The sequence below is a fragment of the Gavia stellata genome, chromosome 22 (assembly GCF_030936135.1).
Source record: "Gavia stellata isolate bGavSte3 chromosome 22, bGavSte3.hap2, whole genome shotgun sequence".
NCBI classification, from domain to species: Eukaryota; Metazoa; Chordata; class Aves; order Gaviiformes; family Gaviidae; genus Gavia; species Gavia stellata.
Genome location: NC_082615.1, coordinates 13,148,008 through 13,167,638, shown reverse-complemented (window position 1 = coordinate 13,167,638; position 19,631 = coordinate 13,148,008). Strand labels below are relative to the sequence as shown.

The 19,631-nt window shown below is 51.4% G+C and overlaps 2 protein-coding genes across 3 annotated transcripts in view; one reads left to right on the top strand and one right to left on the bottom strand.

Annotated features, from left to right (window-relative positions):
- Positions 1-17,361, bottom strand: part of NPLOC4 (NPL4 homolog, ubiquitin recognition factor) — a 29,232-nt gene extending 11,871 nt beyond the window's left edge. Inside the window, exons 1-12 of one of the 2 annotated variants that reach the window (XM_059828109.1) lie at positions 17,322-17,361; positions 15,965-16,045; positions 13,247-13,359; positions 12,172-12,351; positions 9,662-9,710; positions 8,753-8,847; positions 7,393-7,516; positions 6,602-6,781; positions 4,961-5,047; positions 3,267-3,338; positions 2,424-2,550; positions 279-454 (exon numbers count right to left, since the gene is read on the bottom strand). In XM_059828109.1, the coding sequence (XP_059684092.1) occupies positions 279-454; positions 2,424-2,550; positions 3,267-3,338; positions 4,961-5,047; positions 6,602-6,781; positions 7,393-7,516; positions 8,753-8,847; positions 9,662-9,710; positions 12,172-12,351; positions 13,247-13,359; positions 15,965-16,045; positions 17,322-17,336 (1,299 nt within the window). In that variant the 5' untranslated portion in view covers positions 17,337-17,361. The remainder of the gene's footprint in view (positions 1-278; positions 455-2,423; positions 2,551-3,266; positions 3,339-4,960; positions 5,048-6,601; positions 6,782-7,392; positions 7,517-8,752; positions 8,848-9,661; positions 9,711-12,171; positions 12,352-13,246; positions 13,360-15,964; positions 16,046-17,321) is intronic. The other variant, XM_059828108.1, reaches the window with a different exon arrangement.
- A 659-nt stretch (positions 17,362-18,020) lies between these two features.
- On the top strand, positions 18,021-19,415 carry TSPAN10 (tetraspanin 10). Its single transcript, XM_059828402.1, has 3 exons — positions 18,021-18,098; positions 18,402-18,994; positions 19,109-19,415. The coding sequence occupies exons 1-3, from the start codon at positions 18,021-18,023 to the stop codon at positions 19,413-19,415; spliced, it is 978 nt and encodes a 325-aa protein (XP_059684385.1).
- The last annotated feature ends 216 nt before the right edge of the window (positions 19,416-19,631 follow it).

Below are 19,631 nucleotides of genomic sequence, written 5' to 3'. Positions count from 1 at the left end.
AATTCAGAGCACTTGCTATGGGCGCTTGGTGGATTGCTGCAGACCTCATTTAGAAGCTGGATAGCCAATGGCTACTGCTGCACTGGAAACCATAACAGCACGTTTACGAGGGGGAAATGGAGCTTATGCAATTACTTTGCAGACATGTGGTGAATGGTTACTACTGAAAATAGTTCAGACCTCAAAGACATCCTTTCCTGAGCTGGCCATACCGATTTCCAGACACGCGGCAGAGCTGTTTTTGCAGCTCCCCCCACCCACAAGCACACAGCCCTTACCTTATAGAAGACATCAGGCACGTACTGCTCACTGCTGGACTCCTTGGCATAGCCCAGCTCCGGCGCATCTCGGCAGGGCAGCAAACACTCATCTCGAACCAGCGCCATGCACTGATTTGAGACCTGGTACCCCTCAAAGTGGACCTGGTTGTCGGGACCACCTGGAAGAGAAAAGGCTGGTTAAAAAAACCCACCCGAGAGTGATTTGCCCAGTGTAACTCAGAGAGGCACGACTCAAAGAGCAACGTTAAACATGACGAGTCTTGCTAACAGCGAAGAATGGTGAGAAGAAACCGCTGGTGCTGCTGCATGGGAAGTACTTCTAGGCAAGAATCCCCTCTAAGCTCCACGTTTATTTAGTAACCCACGTTTTCACAGCTAGCCTAACAGGACAGGCCCCTGGAGTGACAGCAAGAGTGCTCTGCCAGGAGCTTGAAGGAGGCGAAGCCGCCCTTTTGGAAGGCTCCTGATAGCATCACCCTCCCACTACCCTGCAGGTATCTTCTCTCTTTCAAAACAAAAACCAGGCACACAGCTCCTGTGAGCCTGTTTCATTTCCAAGGAACCATGAGCTGCAGATTCAGGGCTGGTCACCCGGTAATGTCAGGCACAGAAGAAAAAGTGTTTTCTCAGCCTGTAATGGATGGCTTGGTGGAAATCTGACATGGAAAGTGGAAATTAAGACCCTGGCTCACTGATAGATCACATGCTTGGCGCTTTAATTTGGATAATGTAAGCAACATCAGTTCATATGTCATTAGAATACAACTGGAAAGAGAAGATACAGACAGATGGTAGGAAAACGTTACTATTTCCAAACCTAGGAATTCAGGAGGGGATAGGAATTAATCCATGTAGAGGATTTAAAGGCAAAGTTGATGCAAACTATCCAAATATATTTATATGGCACAAAAGGAAGGAATCAAGTGTTTAAATAGAAACCTGATGGGCTGATTTAACAGAAGAGAATGAAATTATCTGGAACAGAAAAGAGGAAATATTCGTTTTCTACCCTTTGATCTCTAACCTCAATCACTCACTGCTCCAGAACAAACACTCCTAGAAATTAAACATAGACCAAGACACAGGGAAGGCCTGAACAAAGCTAGCCATCATTTTCTCAGTAAAACACCTTGTTTAAAAAAAATTAATATAATAAATAAATAAATAAAAGAGCGAGATACACATCTATCTTTAATGAAAGATGGATGCGTTTAGCAGTCTGGAATGTACAGGCAGCTGTCTGATTGCATGGGCCTGTTAACAGAAAGAGAACGTTTTCACTGAAAAAGGCTCCGGGAACACTTACAAAACCTGGGCTCAGAGGAGGCAATATAATATCACACTTTCAGTTTTTACATTGGATGCTATTTGGAATTCATGCGGTTTTTTCATTGTGTTAAATAGACCCAGAACCCAGCGTATCTGCTCCAGGGAAATTTTAAATGAATACATGTGTCATCCCGTGGAGAACAGCAGATTGAACTTCTAACACTACAACTCTCCCAGCAGATGCCAACATCTCCCCTCGCAGCCCGGGCAGCGCAAACTATTCCACAGTGCCTCTGGAGACTTGCTGTGAAAATGGCTAAAATCAGAGGTGACAAAAGCAAAGCATTTTGCAGGCTTCTCTGTTTTATTCAGGCAAACAAAAAACGCTTCCATGCACGGAAGAGCACAGCATCCTACGTAAGGGTTTCCCTGACAGCGACACAAGGGAGATAAAGGTCCCTCCTTTATGCTGAACCAGCCAGAGTAACTTTCGGGATCCGGATTGCCACGGTTCTGCACTGCCGCTTTCAGGCAACAGAATTTGGAGCTTAAAGATTCGAAACAGAAAAGCGAGCAACAGTTATTCCCCTGGCTGCAGGCAAAAAATGCTTTTGGGATCAGAGAGGTGGATGCTCCAGGCCTGAGCCTCAATTAAGTTTCCTGCAGGGGACAGGGTAAATAATTGCAGAGAAGATAGCACAAAGAACAAAAAAGTATTTTACTTGATAGAGCAAGGCAAAACCCTTGTTAAATAGGACAGATGGGGACCAGGACATCTGACTTCTTCTGGCAGAGCTGCAGAACTTCTTCTATTAACAAAAGATAATTCATGTGTAACCAAGAGAGCCGGAGCAAGCCGAGGCCAGTTTATACCTGTAGCCACAACTGTGACAAACTTGGATCCAAAATGACCATCTGGAGAAAGGCGACAGATGTTGGGCTGCTGGTTCTGAAAGTTTCCAGCTGTGATGCACTCTTCTGCACTTAGATAATACGTGTCCTGAGGGAAGAGCAGAAACGTCAATAAAAAGGACAACGCAATGTAGCCTAGACCTATTTCCCTGGTCTGCAGCCAAAGAAAGCTACCAACACCCTAGTAAAACATGCTTTCGTAGAAAGTTGCTGCAGAGACTGGGAAAAGAATGCGACATGTCAGCTCCCCAGCCCTGAGCCTGGCTCTCGCCAGAAGGACCGTCCCACTTCCAGTTCCACCCACCTTTACACACCTTTTTTTTTTTTTTTTTTTTAAAACGGAGTTTCATTTTCCAAATAAGGATATCATTGATTTTAGAATTACAGGAAGCTGAGAAGGTCAAAGTTGGAGCCACGTATATCTCACAAAGCCCAGCCCATAGGAACATCTCCTGATTGAGTCACTTTTGCTCACTGAGTTTGCACCTCACACCACCCCATTCCCTCCACTCTACTAAATTCTTTTCAAACCACGAGCACCATTTTCTTAAAGCAGAGTGGGTGAAGGACTGCAGGCAGCTTCGCATACTATCTGAACAGCTTCAACCCCCTAAGAGTGCGCTTCGAGCTCAAGCTCCTTTTCCTTCAGAAGCTCCTGAAAAACCCAATTTCACAAGAATTCCAGCATCACCTCCAGCCCTGTGCTGCCCTGGCTCAGTAGTCTGCTTGGCACAGCCAGCGTTTATGCGATTACACAAACTCTCAGTACCAGCAGCTGTAATTAGCTGCACGCTTGAATCTCACCTTGTTTCTGCTGTATCGAACAGTCCCTTTCCGTGTGTCTTCAGAGACCAGATCAGTAAATATCCAGCCAACCTATAAAGAAGTGTTATGGAGAAAGTTGCTTTAAGAAAAAAAAAAAAAAACACACACACAAAAACCATCCCAAACCAGAAAAGAGCTTATACATTTTCTCCTAGCAGGACAAGATGTTCTTGGCTCCTCGCACGGCCCTGCTGTATGCTGCCTGAAGGAAATGGCTCTCCCAGCTGTGCCGGGCTCATTGAATCCCATTTCCAGGAGCAGCATGCCAGCTGGCCGGCCGGGGGCACCTGCAGCTTTATGTTTCACTATGGAATATTTTTTCATGGAAAGATCTGGAGGCTGCAAGAGGCCTCTCAGCTGCTACCTCCTCCCACCCACAGCAAAAAGCATTTCCTATCGAGCATTGAGAGCAAAGCAGCATCAGGAGTGCCAGCAGATGACAAAGCAGCTCACATGATCTCATTTTGAAGCTCGCGGTCACTAGTTAAGATAAAGCTCATATGTTCCCACCGGAGTATGATTCATTTCAAATCAGAGTCTGCTCCAATCCAAAAAACACATTCCTGCTTTCTGCATTGTTTGCACATAGGAGTATAGATGTGTACACACACACCGCTGCGTGAACCCTTCTACACATGTGCTAAAAACAGCTCTGATCAGCCCCCTCGTGACCAGCTCCCACAGCGTTAACCCTTCAGGGGAAGAACTGCTGATGCAGATTCCTAGCAGAGCCCAGACAGACAAAAATCTGCAACCAGCAGTAAGTTAAGTGTTAAGTCACATTGATTAAAAATATCTGATGTGAGAAGCAGAGGAAAAGCATGGAAATAAATAACACACACAGAAGCTTTGCTTCAGACACTGGCAAAAGGCTCAAGATCTTATCTTCAGAGAACAAAAGACCTCACCACAGATGTTTATAGTCTACCATACTGAGCCTTCTCTGATTTGTGTTTTCTTTAGCAAGTCAAATCTTGTTTGTGTACTTCTCATTCCTGGCATTCACACGATACCAAAAGATTTCCCAAACCGGAAAATATCAGTACAGGTTTGAGAGATGTCAGCAAACCAGTGGATCTCAACACCCATAGCTCCTGATCGGATGCCTGGCAGGCTGCGGGCGCGAGGCGAGCAGAGGACTGAGGCTCAGCTGCTGGGGGAGCTGTACCTCAAAACCAATGCACGGATTAACTCGCCACAGCCTGCCTGAGCAGCACCAAGAGACAGGGAACCACAGAGGAGAATAAAAAACAAGCAGGAGCCTCTGCTCCTGGAAGTGGAGCACAGGTTCTGTCAAAAGGAAGAACAAACTCGGAAGGCAGCTCCAGCTACGTCTGCGCCAAATCAGCACTCACCGGCAAGATGCTACCAGGAATGGCTCCTATCTGAGGAGAAATAAAGGGAAAACTGTGTTTCTGCTTCTTTGCCACTCCCTTTGATGTCATTCATGACAGAGGACTGCTGACTTCAGCTGCACAGCCCTGCTAATGCTTGTGCTCAAGAAAATGCTCTCGTTTTGTTTTTCATACCTAAAAGCATAAGAGCTACCGACACTTAAACTAGATTTCAGGTATGCCCAAACGGACTTGAATAACCCTGTGGAGCTGAAGAGAACTGCCGACGACTTTCTTCATTGCCATACAAAGACGCATGAGATCCGACAACATCCTAACCTTTCTCAGTCCAAGCTTTGCAGCAATCTCATCCACAACCTCGGCTTTTGGATCTTCCAGGATCTCCAGGCTGTTCTGTGTACCAATCTGCAGCAAAGAAAAACTTGCTAGTAAGACAGAACAGGAAAAACCATAGTACACTTAGCCATTGTCAGGAGTGAGGCAGAGGACGGAAGCAGAGGTCTAGATTTCCCCTTTGGCATTAGCACTGACCGGTTTCACCCTGGAGACGACCTCTACTCACAGACCCATCCTGTCGGAGCTCTTCTGCTAAGTTTGCAAACTACTTCGGGGTTTATGAATGAAAGACTCAGCATCTACAAACAGGCCACCGCTGTTTCCGAACACTTTGGAAAAGGCAAGAGATTATATAATTTTTCCAAAGCTTTGTGTTCAAACTGCCAGTTTTGTACCGCTGTTTCCTTTGTTTGCATCTTTGAGCGGCAGAGAGGCAGAAATCCAGTGAATCCAAGAGCCCACGCCCAGGCCGTCCCCCCACGCTCTGGAAAGCACGACTCCATCTGGGTGCGTTTCAGAGGCAAGCTTTCTCGTGTGGGGAGATGCCGTGTCAAGTAGCACAGCAGAGACTGCTTGCCAGGAGAGCAAAAGCGTCTTTGCTTTTACCGTGCACAACTAGAAGCATATGAACTTCCAAAGCAGGGGCTTAACAGCGATATTGAAACAACAGCGGGCATGGCTCTGCTCATATTGGAAAGAAAGGGAAGAACTTCTAAAAGGCTTGCAATTCTGCTCTCATACACACAGTCCCAAAGATCCATTTGTTCTTTTTCCACTGACAAATCTGTTGCATCTTACTCTAGCAACCCTGCAGAAATCATCAGGAGGAAGAAAACAAATGACCCCCCCACGATATGTTTGTATAGATAGTGTCTGCACTTAGAATAGTGACTTTGATCAGCGGTGAAGAAGCCAGTAGGCAAACTCAACTTCCAGCCGAACCTTGTGTTGTGGGCAGAGTGGCTTTTTGATCTCCGTTTTCAGCTCTCCGACACCGAACTCAGCTTTTGGTTTCCCCGGGGGGCCAGGCTCGGCGGGACCCGCTCTGGCTGCAGCCTCCCGGGACTCGGCGGTGCCGAGCGCGGTGCTGCACGGTGCCGTGCACCATCTAGCGGGGACTCCCGGCTGCTCCGAGGCATCGAACCTCATCCTTGGCCTCTCGATCAAGGCAGCAGACTTCATTTTTGTCTAATTAAGCCGCTTAAATTTTCCCAGAGAGCTGATAAGAAATTGAAGCAAGGGCTGCAACCTTTTTTTCCTAGTACGGAATTTGTTCTCAAGCTCTTCCGTACCATAACCTTGGAAATCCAGTGATCAAGGAAACATATCAAATGAAATCTACTGTTATGAAGTCTCTCTAGCTTTAAATCATCTGAGCACAGAGTAATGTAAAAGAAAGTATAAAAATAACACAAAGCAAATCTGGGTTTTAAAATTCTTTCAGTGGCAATAACTGTCAGTGACATTAAAGACATAAATCACATTATCTTTTTCCATGGGACCATTTTCCTTATGGAGCTGCAGTCAGAAATATCATGTGAGGTTTCCCAAACAAAAAAGTGTTTCTGTGTTCCCCGATTATCTTTACGAGTCGACACTGACGCCACGGCACCCAGCTTTTACCTGTGGGGGTTCATAGATGGCAGCAACCTCCGCCCGGATCCCCAGAGGGATGTCTTTGTGCTCTGTGTACCGGCCGTACAGATACCCAAGATGCTGGTTTCCTGTCTTCCGCCAGAAGTCTAGGAAGCGATCTGCAATTGTGTGGTTCTCAAACATGATGTTGTCAACATGCCTGTATTTCTGTTTGACAAAGTTCAAGCGTCAGGCCATCCTCGACTAGGTCTGTTTACTTTGCCTATCGCCAATACCACACCACCCCTTACAGCTGAATCCTGCCAGAGCCGGGACAGGGAAAGCTAGCTGGCTTCCTCGCTCTCCCCTCTGCTGCAGCTTCCCCCTTCAGCACCGCTCCCCTGCCCAGCAAGCAGAACCCACCACGGGCTGGAGCGTGGGGAAGCGCCGAGCACCCCCAGCACCCCATTAGCTTGGCTTTTTTACTAGGGCCCTTACCCCAAGAGCCTTTGCAACTAGAAAAAGACACTGAAATTTAAGAGGAAACAAGAAGAAACAGTGGGTGGCCTTTTGGATCCTGTGAGGAAAAAGAGTGGAGATTCATCGCTAGTGGTGCCAGCTCAGATGTCCTCCAAGTTAAGAGGAAACTGCTGAACGAGACACATTTTGGAGTCCCGTTCTGCAAGGACTGAAGACCTTAACAGCCATTTCCCCCACAACTGCCAATACGCAAAGGCTTCTTGCTCCAAGTTGGCTGTTCTTGAAGTCATCTCTCCAAAAATAAAAGTCAAGTCCCTTCTCAGCTGTAGGCACAAGGGCTCCTGCGAGCTCTGTCTCACCTGTCTATTGAGAGTGATGGCACTTGGCTGACACTTTGTGCAAATGCCTTCTGGCCAAGGAGGGTGCCCTTCGCAGCCCGATTTGATCTTGCAGCTGATGTTTTCCAGAGCAACAAATTTCCCCCTGCAAGAAGGAAAAGAGAAGGCTGCTGTTATCACAGTAAATGCTTTTGAGTCTCAAAAAAAGCACAAGTGGCTAGAAATATCACAGAGGATGCAAGGCAGAGGAGACACGGCGACACCAATGCTTTGCATCTTCAGAGGATCTCAAAGCGCCCTGCAAACTCCCTCGGGGGGATGCTCCGCTCCTTCGGTCCCCGAGTAACCTCTGCTGCCCACTTAGCGAGGGAGGTCAAGAGGCTGACATGTGCTCCCTGACTCAGCTCTTAAGCAGATATTTGAGCAAGAGCAGAGACAGAAAACTCACAGGACCCTGCTTAAATAATTTATGCAGCACGTGGGGAGTAATAGATTATACCACTAGGGCAAATTAGAGCCCCTTTCATGTGCACAAGGCTTCCTGCAAAGGGAACTTCCCTCAAATGAAAGTATTACAGATCTGAGCCGCACCTCACAAAGACATTAAAAAAATCCCGACGGCATTTAGGAATAGGAGGGAGAAGGTTACACCTCTGCATAACTTATTTAAAAGAGCTGCATTTCAGAACGCGGTGGCTTCCCTGACATCACTGAAGAGGACTTTAGATCCTTCGCTGAACACATGTGCCACAGCGAGGCAGAAAGAAATAAACACTTCTTTCAGCGCTTCCTCTGCTCAGCACTTATCTGGCCTGTGTCACCACAGCGTCCTCCACCCCATCGCCGGGCAGGACACCTTCTTTTTCAGTTAGTGGGCGGTAAACTCCGGCACCACAACAAGAAAGGGTTTCATTAAGAACACACAGAGCATGGGACAGAGCAGAATCAGGCCCTGAGGAATGTTACGCTCGTCCTTCTGTCCTATTCATGTCTGTAGGTAAGAAAAGCCATTGGTGAATAAAAGCTCCCCAGATCCATCACAGTCTCAGTGCCTCTCCGTGAGGTTTGAGATCCAGGCTTGGAGCTTGGTCTAATCAGGAAACCTCTCTCCTTCCATCTGGCCTTCTCCCCCCATCAGTAGTGTTTCCTGGAAGCAATTACATTGCCACAGCAAAAAACAAAAAGAAAAAGACAGATTTAATCTTTTTTTTTCCTTGCCTTTTCTTTTTTGTTTTTCCTTTTCTTTTTTTAACATGTTGTTTTCTCCTCAGTTTGCCATTCAATAGTTGCATCCAACACTACTCCGGTGAGATCTGTCTGTACTTTCACTTGTATTTTAAAAAGAACAACTAGATTCCCTTAAACACACAGATTTTCTTACTTGTCTGCCCCTCCGGTCAGCTTCCTGATGTAGGCATGGAACGACATATGCTTCACAGGAGGTTCCAGATGGTTTAAATAATCCTCATCAAAAGGCTGCCAAAAACACCACACAAAGAAAAGCCAGGTCAGACACCTGTCTGAAAAGACATTGATCACTAAACAAATGGATGTTCTAGAGTCTACCCCACTGGCTCTCAACGTGGAAACAATCAAGAAAATTTAGGCTCATTTTCAAGGCGGCTACTACTGTGATAGAAACAGTGGGGCTTTACAACAGCGAGTTTTATTATCGCCTCCTACTTTTATAACAGATTGGCTCCACAAATCAGAACGAGCCTCAAAGGCAAAACGCTTTTTCCTTTCAATATCTAATGACAAACAAAAAGCCCAGCTGCTCAAACAAGACCAAAGAACTTCCAGAGCACACGGCGGGGAAGCGGGGGAACAGCCATCCTGGCTCGCAGTGACTTTTGAGGAATCACTGCTTCATGCTGTAAATTATACAGCTTAGCGCATTTGTAGGCACTACCAAAGCTGCCTTCAACCTGAATAATACGTGGTCAAACTGGGAAGTGCTGGGATCCACGAGAGAGGAGATGAAACAAGTAGATCCAGGCAAGAGCAAAGAGGGAGGAAAACTGGAGCTTTTCTAAAGCACTTTCTGTTAAACCCATCACTGCAGAAAAACAGAGCATGAACCAGAATAAACCCAGGGTCACGAAGGCCTAGAGCTTCGGCGATCCTGGATGCGAGCCAGCACCTTTGACAGTGCACGGCAGGATTCTGACCCAGAGCTGCCATCTCTACGTGGGCAGCGCTCCAAGGAAAAGCGATCATACTGGAAGAAACTGAATCCAAGAGGACATGCTTTTGTGTGGCTTCTAGAGCACCTTCTTGAGGCTCTTACCTCCAGCGGTACACAATGCACACATTTACCCAAGGGGCCATGGCGACACCTACGCAAAGAGAAAGAGAAATAGCGTTAAATCTTATTTAATAATGGAAAAGTCAGACTGTAAAAGTTGCTCTAGACTAACAGTTTTGGTGTGGAAGACCTGTACAATCATATGGCTCTGAGCAACTCTCCACCCACTAGGGAATATTACAGAGGGGTCACCGCAAGATAATTTCACATAAAGAGACAGCTTCAGGTTAAATCTGAGAGTCCCACGTCAAGATCAAGCCCTCCTAACGTCCGTGTCACTGGCAAGTGGCTCTGCTCTCTGAACAGCCACGTGAACCAATGTCAGATCACAGCTTCTCAAGTTTTACAACCCCGCGTTGAGGTTGCGTTTCAATTCAAAGAATTTTAAACCTACGTCACAGGACTGGCCTGTGTGGTTTTAATAAAAAGACAACCAAAACATTCATCCTTTATCAGTCACTAGAGGATGGTCTGGAACAAACAGGGAAGCATGTGTTTATCGGACAGATAAAGACCTGCTGTGTAAAGTTACAAAACAGAGGGGAAAACATCTCCTTTAGAGGCAATCGCTTTAAAACCCCCCCAAACAACAAAAAATTCCCCCCACACCTCTGCCCCAGCACTAGGTCAGTGCTAGTTTTCAAAGGAAGGCCTCTAGAGAGGAGCATGGATCTTGGCTCTTGTAAAGACAAAATGGATGGGATCCAGTTGCAGCATTGCTTTTAACAAAGTATTGTGGCAGATAATGGACATAAAGGACCACTAAAGACTGCTAATGCACTCAGCCGAACGCCAGCATCCCTTCGTGTTTAGATTGATATGCACACACAAATACAGGAACAAGCCCAGACACACTCTTTTTATCATAAATATCCACCGCTGTGCTTTGGCTCCCTGCTAAGAACAATACCTTCATTTATTCTTTTGAAAAATGTGGTCAAGTTAAAGACAATGTTTTTGCCACGGAGTGGTAGGTTTTGCCTTTATTGTTTCAGTAATGTGACATTTCCCTCATTTATCATCAGCCTGAAAAGGTTAGATAGGATTTTCCACGTAAAGGCTAGGTCTCTCCAAACTTCCTTGCTGCTGCAGCACTAAAGATAAACCATATGGAAGACAACACAATGGGGAAGGGCAAGCTATTCTGTTTGAGAAAGAATTCCTGGTCGCCTTCAAAATTTTCACTCAAGCCCTTTCAGAAGTTACTTTGCAGAGGGGTCCAGCCCCAAGCCAACAATCAGTACAGGCATCAGGCCAGGAGCCAACTGGGACGTCGTTAACGATGAGCAATAAAAACCAACCATACAGACAGAGGACATTTTAGTAGCATCAGTGTAGATTTATGGTGGTATTAAGCCACCATTGTATTACTACTTTTACAAAAAAATATGAGCTGCTTTGTTTACCTAAGCCTCTTGCAGCGAGGAGCTTTGGCAAAGTTAGACTTTGTTGCATTTCTGCGAGCAAAACGGACTCCTGTTTTCACAGAAAGGTTAGAAAGGCACGTGATGGAAAGGAAGCCAAAAACCAAGCAGGCAGAGACCCAAGTCCCACTTCCACATCTTTGCCATTGGATACTTCCACTCACGTCTTTGGTTTTCCCCTCACTTCTTTGTTTTTCCTTTATAAGGAGCGGCTGGATCTGAAGACACAGAAGTGCTCCTGCTTGGGACATCCTAGGCGAGGTGCCACATGCACCCATCGCAGTGCCAAAGACAGCGCTGCACAGTTGTGTCGGCTCTGCCCGAGCAGGGAGAGACTGCGCAGCAGCCAGAAAAGGTGACAGAGCTCAGGTCTCCGCTCTGACAGAGGGGCTGCCCACGATGTAAAACACGAATCCGACCTCGATGCTCACCCACCGCTGGCTGGGTGATGCTGAGGCAGCAGCTCTGGCTGAAAGTGCGTTTCCCCGTCCGCGCCTCTCCTGCGAGATGGAGAGCGGGCCCTGCCGCCCCGCAGGCCCGTCACCTCGGGACCCAAACAACGGGGAGCTACATATTGAGACCATATGGAACAGAAGCTACTGCAGACAGCAGGCCCCTGCTTATTAAGCAATATGCCACACACAGAGCATAACCTAGTATTTCTGCATAGCACCGGCTGCCAGGACATCCCGGGGAACAATTCAAAGTATTCATTTTAATCTAGAGAACTCCAAATGTTTTAGGAGCACAAAATATACGATCACAAGTCCCATAGCAGGGGCCACCTTGATCAGAACAATAGATGCTCTGAATGAGTCCTTCCTGGCAAAGACCCTGGGATTTTGGTATCTGCTTCCTTCCTCAGCTCACCAGAGCTCGATTTAACCTTCCAGGACAATGGCAAGGGCTGTTTTCCCTTGTGAACGTTTCAAAGGCAGTGAGGGATAGAGCAGTGGCTCAGACGGCAGTTCCCATACCACACTTCCTGGCCGCCGGTTTCAGACAAGACATTACGAGCTCCGGTGAGGCACAGACGCATCGGCAGAAACAAAGTCCACCCATACTTACAGCTGCTGGTCTCGATTTCGGTAAATTTTCCCATCCTGTTTGATCAGATACTGGTCGATCTCATCTTCCACCACCTGGGGGGCCCCCACAGGCCGCAAGCCTTGGGAGACAGAGGTGTCCATGGTCTCTGAGGAGGAGCCCGCCGGGCTCGAGGGGTAGAGAAACAGCATATCGCCATGCCTGTGGGTGTGGAAAAACAACACACAGGTATCAGCAGTTGCTTCTGGGTAGCAAAGCTCCCGGACCACGGAGGAGCATGTAATTTATCACAAACTATAAACAGACTCGCAAACGTGGCACTCTGAGGCCATTCCATTAGCCATCTCTTTCTGCTGCTTTGGTCATTCGCACAACAAATGCAAATCTCTTCATCAGGGGCCAAGGGAAAAAGATGAAGAAAAAGGCGAAAGGAGCCTAGGGAGAGAAGTAACAGCTCCAGCAGGGAAAAGGACTCGTGCGGATCCCTCAAGTCACAGCCTTCCCAAGGCAGCTGCCAGCGCTGGCACATTCAAGTGACAAGCTGCATGTGGTGGTAACAGCTCTTGTATTTTTAACCAGTTTAACATTATTCTTGACATGAACAGAATGAAGACATTCCCAACCAAACGTGAAGCGATTGCACCATTTGGCACCTCTGATCTCCCGAGGTGCCTGGCTACTGAAGGCAGGAACCCTCGCCTCTGTCAGGGGACTATCAGACTCTGGCATTGATGCAGAAAAAAAGGATAGTGCGAGTGAAAGCAGGGATGGGGGAGCTTGCTGCAGGCTGTAAAAGAGCAAACAGGAGGCCTGTTGCTGCCTGACCACAACAAGCAAACACAACGCAGGAAGCGACCTAAGAAATGGCTGCCGCAGCCTCGCACGTAGTCATTTCGATCACCCCCATCTCGGCACGTCAGTCAAGCTTGCCCCTTCAAGTAGCAGGCGAGTGACAGCTGAAAGCTTAGGACTGCTGTAACGTGATGCTGCCTGCTGCCGCCCAGTTCGGAGGGAAGAGTTCAGGCAAGCTCAGAGAAGAGGCACCCCGTTGGACACAGCCCCCCCGGCGCCCACAGCGCTCTCTGTCAGGACTCACTTGATTTTCAGTAAGTTGAGGGATTTGTTTTGCGACGCTGTGATCTCTCCTGTCCTGTTTCTATTGGTGTAGACAGAAAACCCATTATTCCTGAAACCAAATTCTTTTGCAACCTGAAAGAGAGAGAAGAATGAGAGGGTTTAAGATACCTCACACCCCTCGTCAGATGCTGAAAGCTGCTCAGAACTAGCGCTAAGTCCAGGGAACTTCTATTGCAAAACTTTAGCTGAATTCACCTGCATTTCTGAAGAGCACGGGATAACTGAGAAAAACACAAGCAATATATTAAAAAAAGCAACTTAAACAGAATGTGTCTCTCACTCACACAACACAAATGCAGTATTTTATCTAAATATAGGCAAGCCCAGTTATGACTAGAAGGGGGAAACTATCCTCTCCATTATCCCCGTTCTTTTGCTCCAGCCTTGCCAGCACACAACAGCCAAGTCATTCTCATCTTCCTGTGGCCAGAATTCCTTGGTCCAGACCTTCATCCTTTTCTGCCCTCAGCTCCGCTCTCGCCCACCAGTTGCTACATGAGTTTCACTCAAGCTCTTCCTGCTGTTTCCCTTTTTGTTTCCCTCCACTTGCCTCTTTTCTCCTGATGGAACTTACCCTCACAATAACCACCTCTCAGTCTCCAGGCAGGTTTTTCCCTGCTCATCCTCTCACCAGTTCAGTTTAAGGCTGCTTTATTCTTAATCAGTCAAACGCCTCTTCACAGCAAGAGCAATTTTCACATTTGGCCACTTAAAAATATCATCGGTTTAAAAGTGGCGTTAAAAGTTTCTCTAGATGACAAGCTTCTTCCTAAATTCCTAAGTCAACAGCCTTTATTTTTATTAAATACATCCCTTTGCAGCTTTGGTAGGGCTCAGAGACAGTGACTGCACACAGGACAAATCTAACAAGCCACAAACACAACTGTCACACGAGCAAAGTCATGGGAAGCAGGTTCTCTGCTGCCAGCTTCGCTGCGTTTTGTAGCGGCAAGCGATCTGTTGTTTGAATGGACGCATGACTTTCAAACGGTTTACCTCCTGCGTTACGCCTGCCGCAGTTCAATGTTAGCTCGTCAGGCCACAGACTTCACCAATTTTGGGGGGGGAGACAAATTCCACAATACATTAACAAAAGGCTTGAGCTAGTTCTTAATGTGATTCTAACCCGAATGCACCTGAGAGTTTACTTTTTTAGTACTCTTACCTAGGATGTGCTCCAAGAGACAGAACCATGATTACCGAGGCCCTTACCGCTCTGAAACGTGCTTTCTTGCACACTTCTTTTGCAGCTTCTCTGGAGTCATCACGGAGGAGATGTTAATCGCAAACACAGAAGCAGCAATCTGATGCCTCTTTAATTACAGCTATCTAGCTAAATATGAAATCCACCATATGGATTAACATTTCAGCATTAAAATCTACAGCTATTAATACGCACAGATCTTAGGTGGTAAAATCTGCAACTTTTCTCTTTCAAGTAAGCCCTCTATTAGGAAAGAAACCCAAACATTTCTTATATTCAGCTCAGCAAGAGGATATAGTTTTCCTCAGATCAACAGGCAATTTTAATAAGTGCCAATGCTTTTGTTCTGACGGTAACTCGTTGCAAGCACGATTGTTCCACGCTGCCTCGGGTAATATGAACCCTTGAAACCGAGCAGCTTGTTTTGCACAGGTTCCAGAGATTTTGAAAGCAACGCTTTTTCCCTTGGGTGAGGCTGTTCGGAGACTGCAGCGGGTGTCTCTGAACCAGCCCTGAAATCCGTCAGGATTTTTGCTTGGTCAGGTGGGGATCACTGTTGTGGTCTGGGCCCAACCTTCGAACAAAGCAAATGACTCACAAACACCAGCAGGTTTCAGTCTGCTCCCCTTCCCCCTCGCAGGAGGAAAGGAAATCTAGCTGACTAAAAGAATGGCCCTTCAGGCACAGGAACACAAAGTACTTCTCTTATGAAGCAAAGAAATCCTAATCTGAGGGTTCCAGGTTCCAGTGGAGTTCCAGGAGGGAAGGAAATGGAGAACTGCTCACTCTTAAGTAGCAAACTTTAAACATTGAGCAGTTGCATCAGACCAAAGAACAAGCTACAGCCAACTCCAAATCCGACAACCCCAACACTCAGTGTGTTCTCCTCATCTCAGGGTGGAAACCTTTCCCAGGAGACCCTGGAGGCTCTCACATCGCCTTAAGATCTCACCTTAATCCCTTCCTTGCCCTCTCCAAAACCGTATTGGAAAACCAACGGCGCACAAAGCACGTTCAAATGTTACTCAAAGCACAAATCAAGCAGCTGCGCTTCAACTGGCTCACGCCTGAAGAGGCCAGTCCCTTGCAGCAGGCTTTGACTATCAAACAGCTTTCCTGTGTCGCTGTCAGCCTCTGCTTCCCCAGCTGCCATTTCTTTGGGAGAACACTAAAAACGTGTCCTCCCCCAGGAAAGCTCCCACCCCAGGAAACTCCAGCTGAAAAGCTGAGTAAGTTTTCTTCTTTCATTTTGTTATTTTCCCTCCGGAACAGCAATGAGAAAACTGGTTTTGGCTACGCCAATAAAAATGCCGTTTTCCGCAAGGCACGCCGGTCCTCGCTGCCGTCAGCACATTTGCCCAGCGAGGTGAAGTGCGTGTCTCCCATGAGACAGAGCCGCAGCGCAGGCTGAGCCGCAGCAGCCCGGCCTCGTCCCGCAGGCGAGCGGGGAAGGCGCAGAGAGGCTCGGGGTACCTTCTTGAGGAACGTCGCCACCGTTTCTCGCTTCGTGGCCGTGATGCGCTTCACCCCTTCCGGCGACTGCACGCGGATTATCTGCGGGGTTAAGAGGACAGCCCGAGTTAGTGACGGGGGGACTGAGCCCACCCTGTGCTCGCAGCCTCCTGAAGCCACGCTGAAGTTTCACGCACGCGACGCAGACCATCCCCACCGCTCCTCCCTCCTGCTTTTAACGCTGCTCTTCATCAGGGAGTTCAAATGCACAAGGAAGTAATTTGCTCGCGGCAGGGCAGCACTGGACTGATGTTTGCATGCCGCAGGATGAATTACCCTAATGCACGAGGCACGGCAAGAAGCTGGCACCGAGAAAAAGGCTAACGCTGCTTATTTTGTCAAAGCTCTGACCTCAGATGCGGAATTAAACTTTCAGAAGGAGGGTGAATCAGAGCTTCCACCACCTGAGCGATTTATTCGGTGCCTACACACAAACACTGGCCTAACTGGTGCTAATGGGCACCTGCGCCGTCGTTATGTTTCAACCCACGTTACTGACGTGCAGTAACGCTAATGAAAAGAAGAGAAGAGCCACAAGGCTCAGGCTATTCCCGTGAGACACTGGAGAGCAGTTTTGCTGCAGCCTGAAGTCGGAGATGGGAAAAACTGGTAGTTTTTGCGGGGAAAAGCCAGGCACAATTCTTTAGGTACTGGCAGGGAAGTGGCGAACGTACATGTCGGCGGCCTCGTGCTGCCGGGGACGAGAGAAGGGACTCGAGTTGCTCCAAGGAGCACGGTCACCCGCCGACACCTAACGCAGAGCCACGATCAGGACGGCAGCATGTGTGCTGACAGGAGGGACACGGGAGGAGGCGGGAGGCTGCCGCCGTCCCGGCGTTACCCCGCAGGAGCCCCTTTACGCTCTCCCAGCTTTCAGCACGGGAGCAAGCCCGGCCTGAAGCGAGCGGGAGACCTTTACGGTACCGGCGAGCCCCTTCGCCCCATCCCGGCCAAGATCGGGCACCTTCCCCCCCGGCATCCCCGCCCGGGGCTGGGCGGGACCCGGTCCCAAATCCCACACGCTCCGAGGGGGCACTTTCCTGGGGCAAAACCACGGGGAATCCGTCCACGGCACCGCTCCGGGGGGCTGCCCGCCTCCGACACCGCCGGGCCCGTCCTCGGCCGGGCCCGGCCCCGGGAGTGCTGCGCTCCCGGCCGGCTCCCGGCGGGACGCCCCGTCTCCAGAGGCCGGCGCGGCCCCGGGGCGGCCCGGTGCGGTCCTGCCGGGCGGGGTGAGCGCGGCCCGGCCCCGCCGCCCCACAGGAATCTGCTGCCTCATCGCCCCTCCCCCCGGCCGCCGCCGCCCGGCCCCACTCACGATCGTCTCCGCCATGGTGCCGCCCGCCGGGGCCCGGGGCTCGCCGCGCCGCCCAGCTACCGGCCCGGCTCGCTGCGGCCCAGCCCGCTCCGCTCCGCTCCGCCTCGCCCGGCCCGACCCGCTCCTGCCCGCCGCCTCCCGGACCCGGCCCGCCGCCTGCGCCGCCGCCGCCCGGGCCCCGCGCCCCGGCACCCGCGTTCCGCCGCGCGAAGGTTCCGGGGCCGGGCGGGGCGGTGCCAGCGCCGCAGTTGTCCCCCGCGCCGCCTCGGTGCCACCGCCGCAGTTGTCCCCCGCGCTGCCTCGGTGCCACCGCCACAGCCGTCCCTCCCCCGCCACTGCTCTGCGTGCCCCTTCGTTCCGCCCACAACCCGGCCCCCCTCCGGCTGTACCCGCTGCGGGGCCCGGCCCGGGTGTGGGGCCCCCCGGTGCCCCCTCGATCCCTGCACGGGGCTCGGGGTCCCATCGGCCGGGCAGCGGGATGGGGGCTCTGCCGGGGCCTGCCCCCCCACTCGCCCCGACCCCCCGTGCCTCCTGCTGCGCCCTCGCTGCCGGCCCCGCCAGCAGGACGGCGGGCACGGCCGCTGCAGCAGGGCCGGGCCGGATCGGGCCCAGCTGTGGGGCCGGGAGCCGCAGCCCTATTTAAGCGCCGGCCACAGCCCCTCACATGATGGGAGTGTGACTGCCTGAGCCGTCAGCGGGATGGCGCTGAGCGGAGCGTGGCTCTCCCGGCCCCGGGGGGCGGCCGGCGGTGGGGAGAGCAGCCGGCTGCTGCCCCAGGTAACCCCCCGCACCTGCATCCCTGGGGGTCTCCATAGGGGCGAAACTGGGGGTCCCTCTTAGGGGCAGGGGCTCTGGGAGAGCACCCCATGCTCCCCATCTACTCAGCCCCCGGGGTCTCTGTGAGGGGCAGGGTTACAGCGTGGGGGGGGGCTGTGGGGCACCCCACACAGGGCGCTCTTGCAGGGGGGGTGCATGGTGGCTCCAGGAGCCTGTGACAGCCTCGGGGTGGGGGTTATGTGGGCTAAGGAGGGGGGTTCTGGGGGTCTGCTGGGGCTGCGAGCGGCTCGTCTGTCCGTCCAGGCATCCAGGCTGGTGGAGCTGCCCTACTCCTCCTCCGATGACGATGACAGCTCGCTGGCCGGGGACACGGACCTTCCTGTGGCCGAGCGGGACCCTGGGCCGTGGTGCCCTGTCCCCACCAAGCCGGGCACCTTCAGCCAGTGTGTGCGGTACCTGGCCTTCCTCTGGAACCTCCTCTTCCTCCTGCTGGGCCTGCTGGCCCTGGCCGTGGGGGTGTGGGGGCTGCTGGCCAAGGGCTCGCTGGGGGGGGAGCGCCCAGCCCCACTGGGCTCCGACCCCATGCTGCTCTTCGTGCTGGCGGGGCTGGGGGCCGGCACCGTCTCGCTGGCCGGCTGCCTGGGTGCCCTCCGCTCCAGCCCCTGCCTGCTGCGCTTCTTCGTGGGGTCCGTGCTCGCCTTCGTGGGGCTGGAGGTGCTGGGGGGGCTGCTGCTGCTGGCGGCACGGCACCGGCTGCGGGACGCCCTGCGGGACACCCTGCTCCTCTGCCTCCTACGCTACCAGGAGGAGCCCGACCTGCGGTTCCTGGTGGACGAGGTGCAGCGGAGCCTGCGGTGCTGCGGCCTCGGCTCTTACCGCGACTGGGAGACCAACCCGTGAGTCGGGGTGCCGGGGGGTGTAGCGGCAGGGGGGTCTGTCCCTGCACCGGGAAGGTGCCTGAAGCCGGCAGCTCTGCTTGTTCATCCCCTGCTTGTTCCTACTTGTTGCAGGTACTTCAACTGCAGTGCCCCGGGAGTGCAGGCGTGCAGCGTCCCTGCCTCCTGCTGCCTGGACCCCTGGCAGAACGGCACCGTCGCCAATGCCCAGTGCGCCTTCGGGGCCCTGCGCCTGGGGGACGTGGCGGCCAGCAGCGTCGTGCACCTGGGGGGCTGCGTGGCCCAGCTCAGCGTCTGGCTCCGCGGCCAGGCGGGCGGCATCGTGGCTGGCGCGGCCGTGCTGGTGCTGGTTGAGGCCGCCGGCGTGCTCATGGCACTGAAGGTGCTCAGAGACATCGCGCCTGTCGGGGCACGGGATTGAGGGTGTGCTGGCTGCCACCCAGGGTGGGGGACACCGTGGGGTCGGGGATGTGTGTGTGTGGGGGGGCTGATCCAGCCCAAAATAAACCTCATCAGAAGCCTGAACCCCACCCATGTCCTGTCCATCCCACCCTGCAGCTTGGGGAGATGCTTTCCACCCGCATCCCTGCCAACCCCAGACCACGACACCAGGCTCCCACGCTCGTTCTGGGTTTTA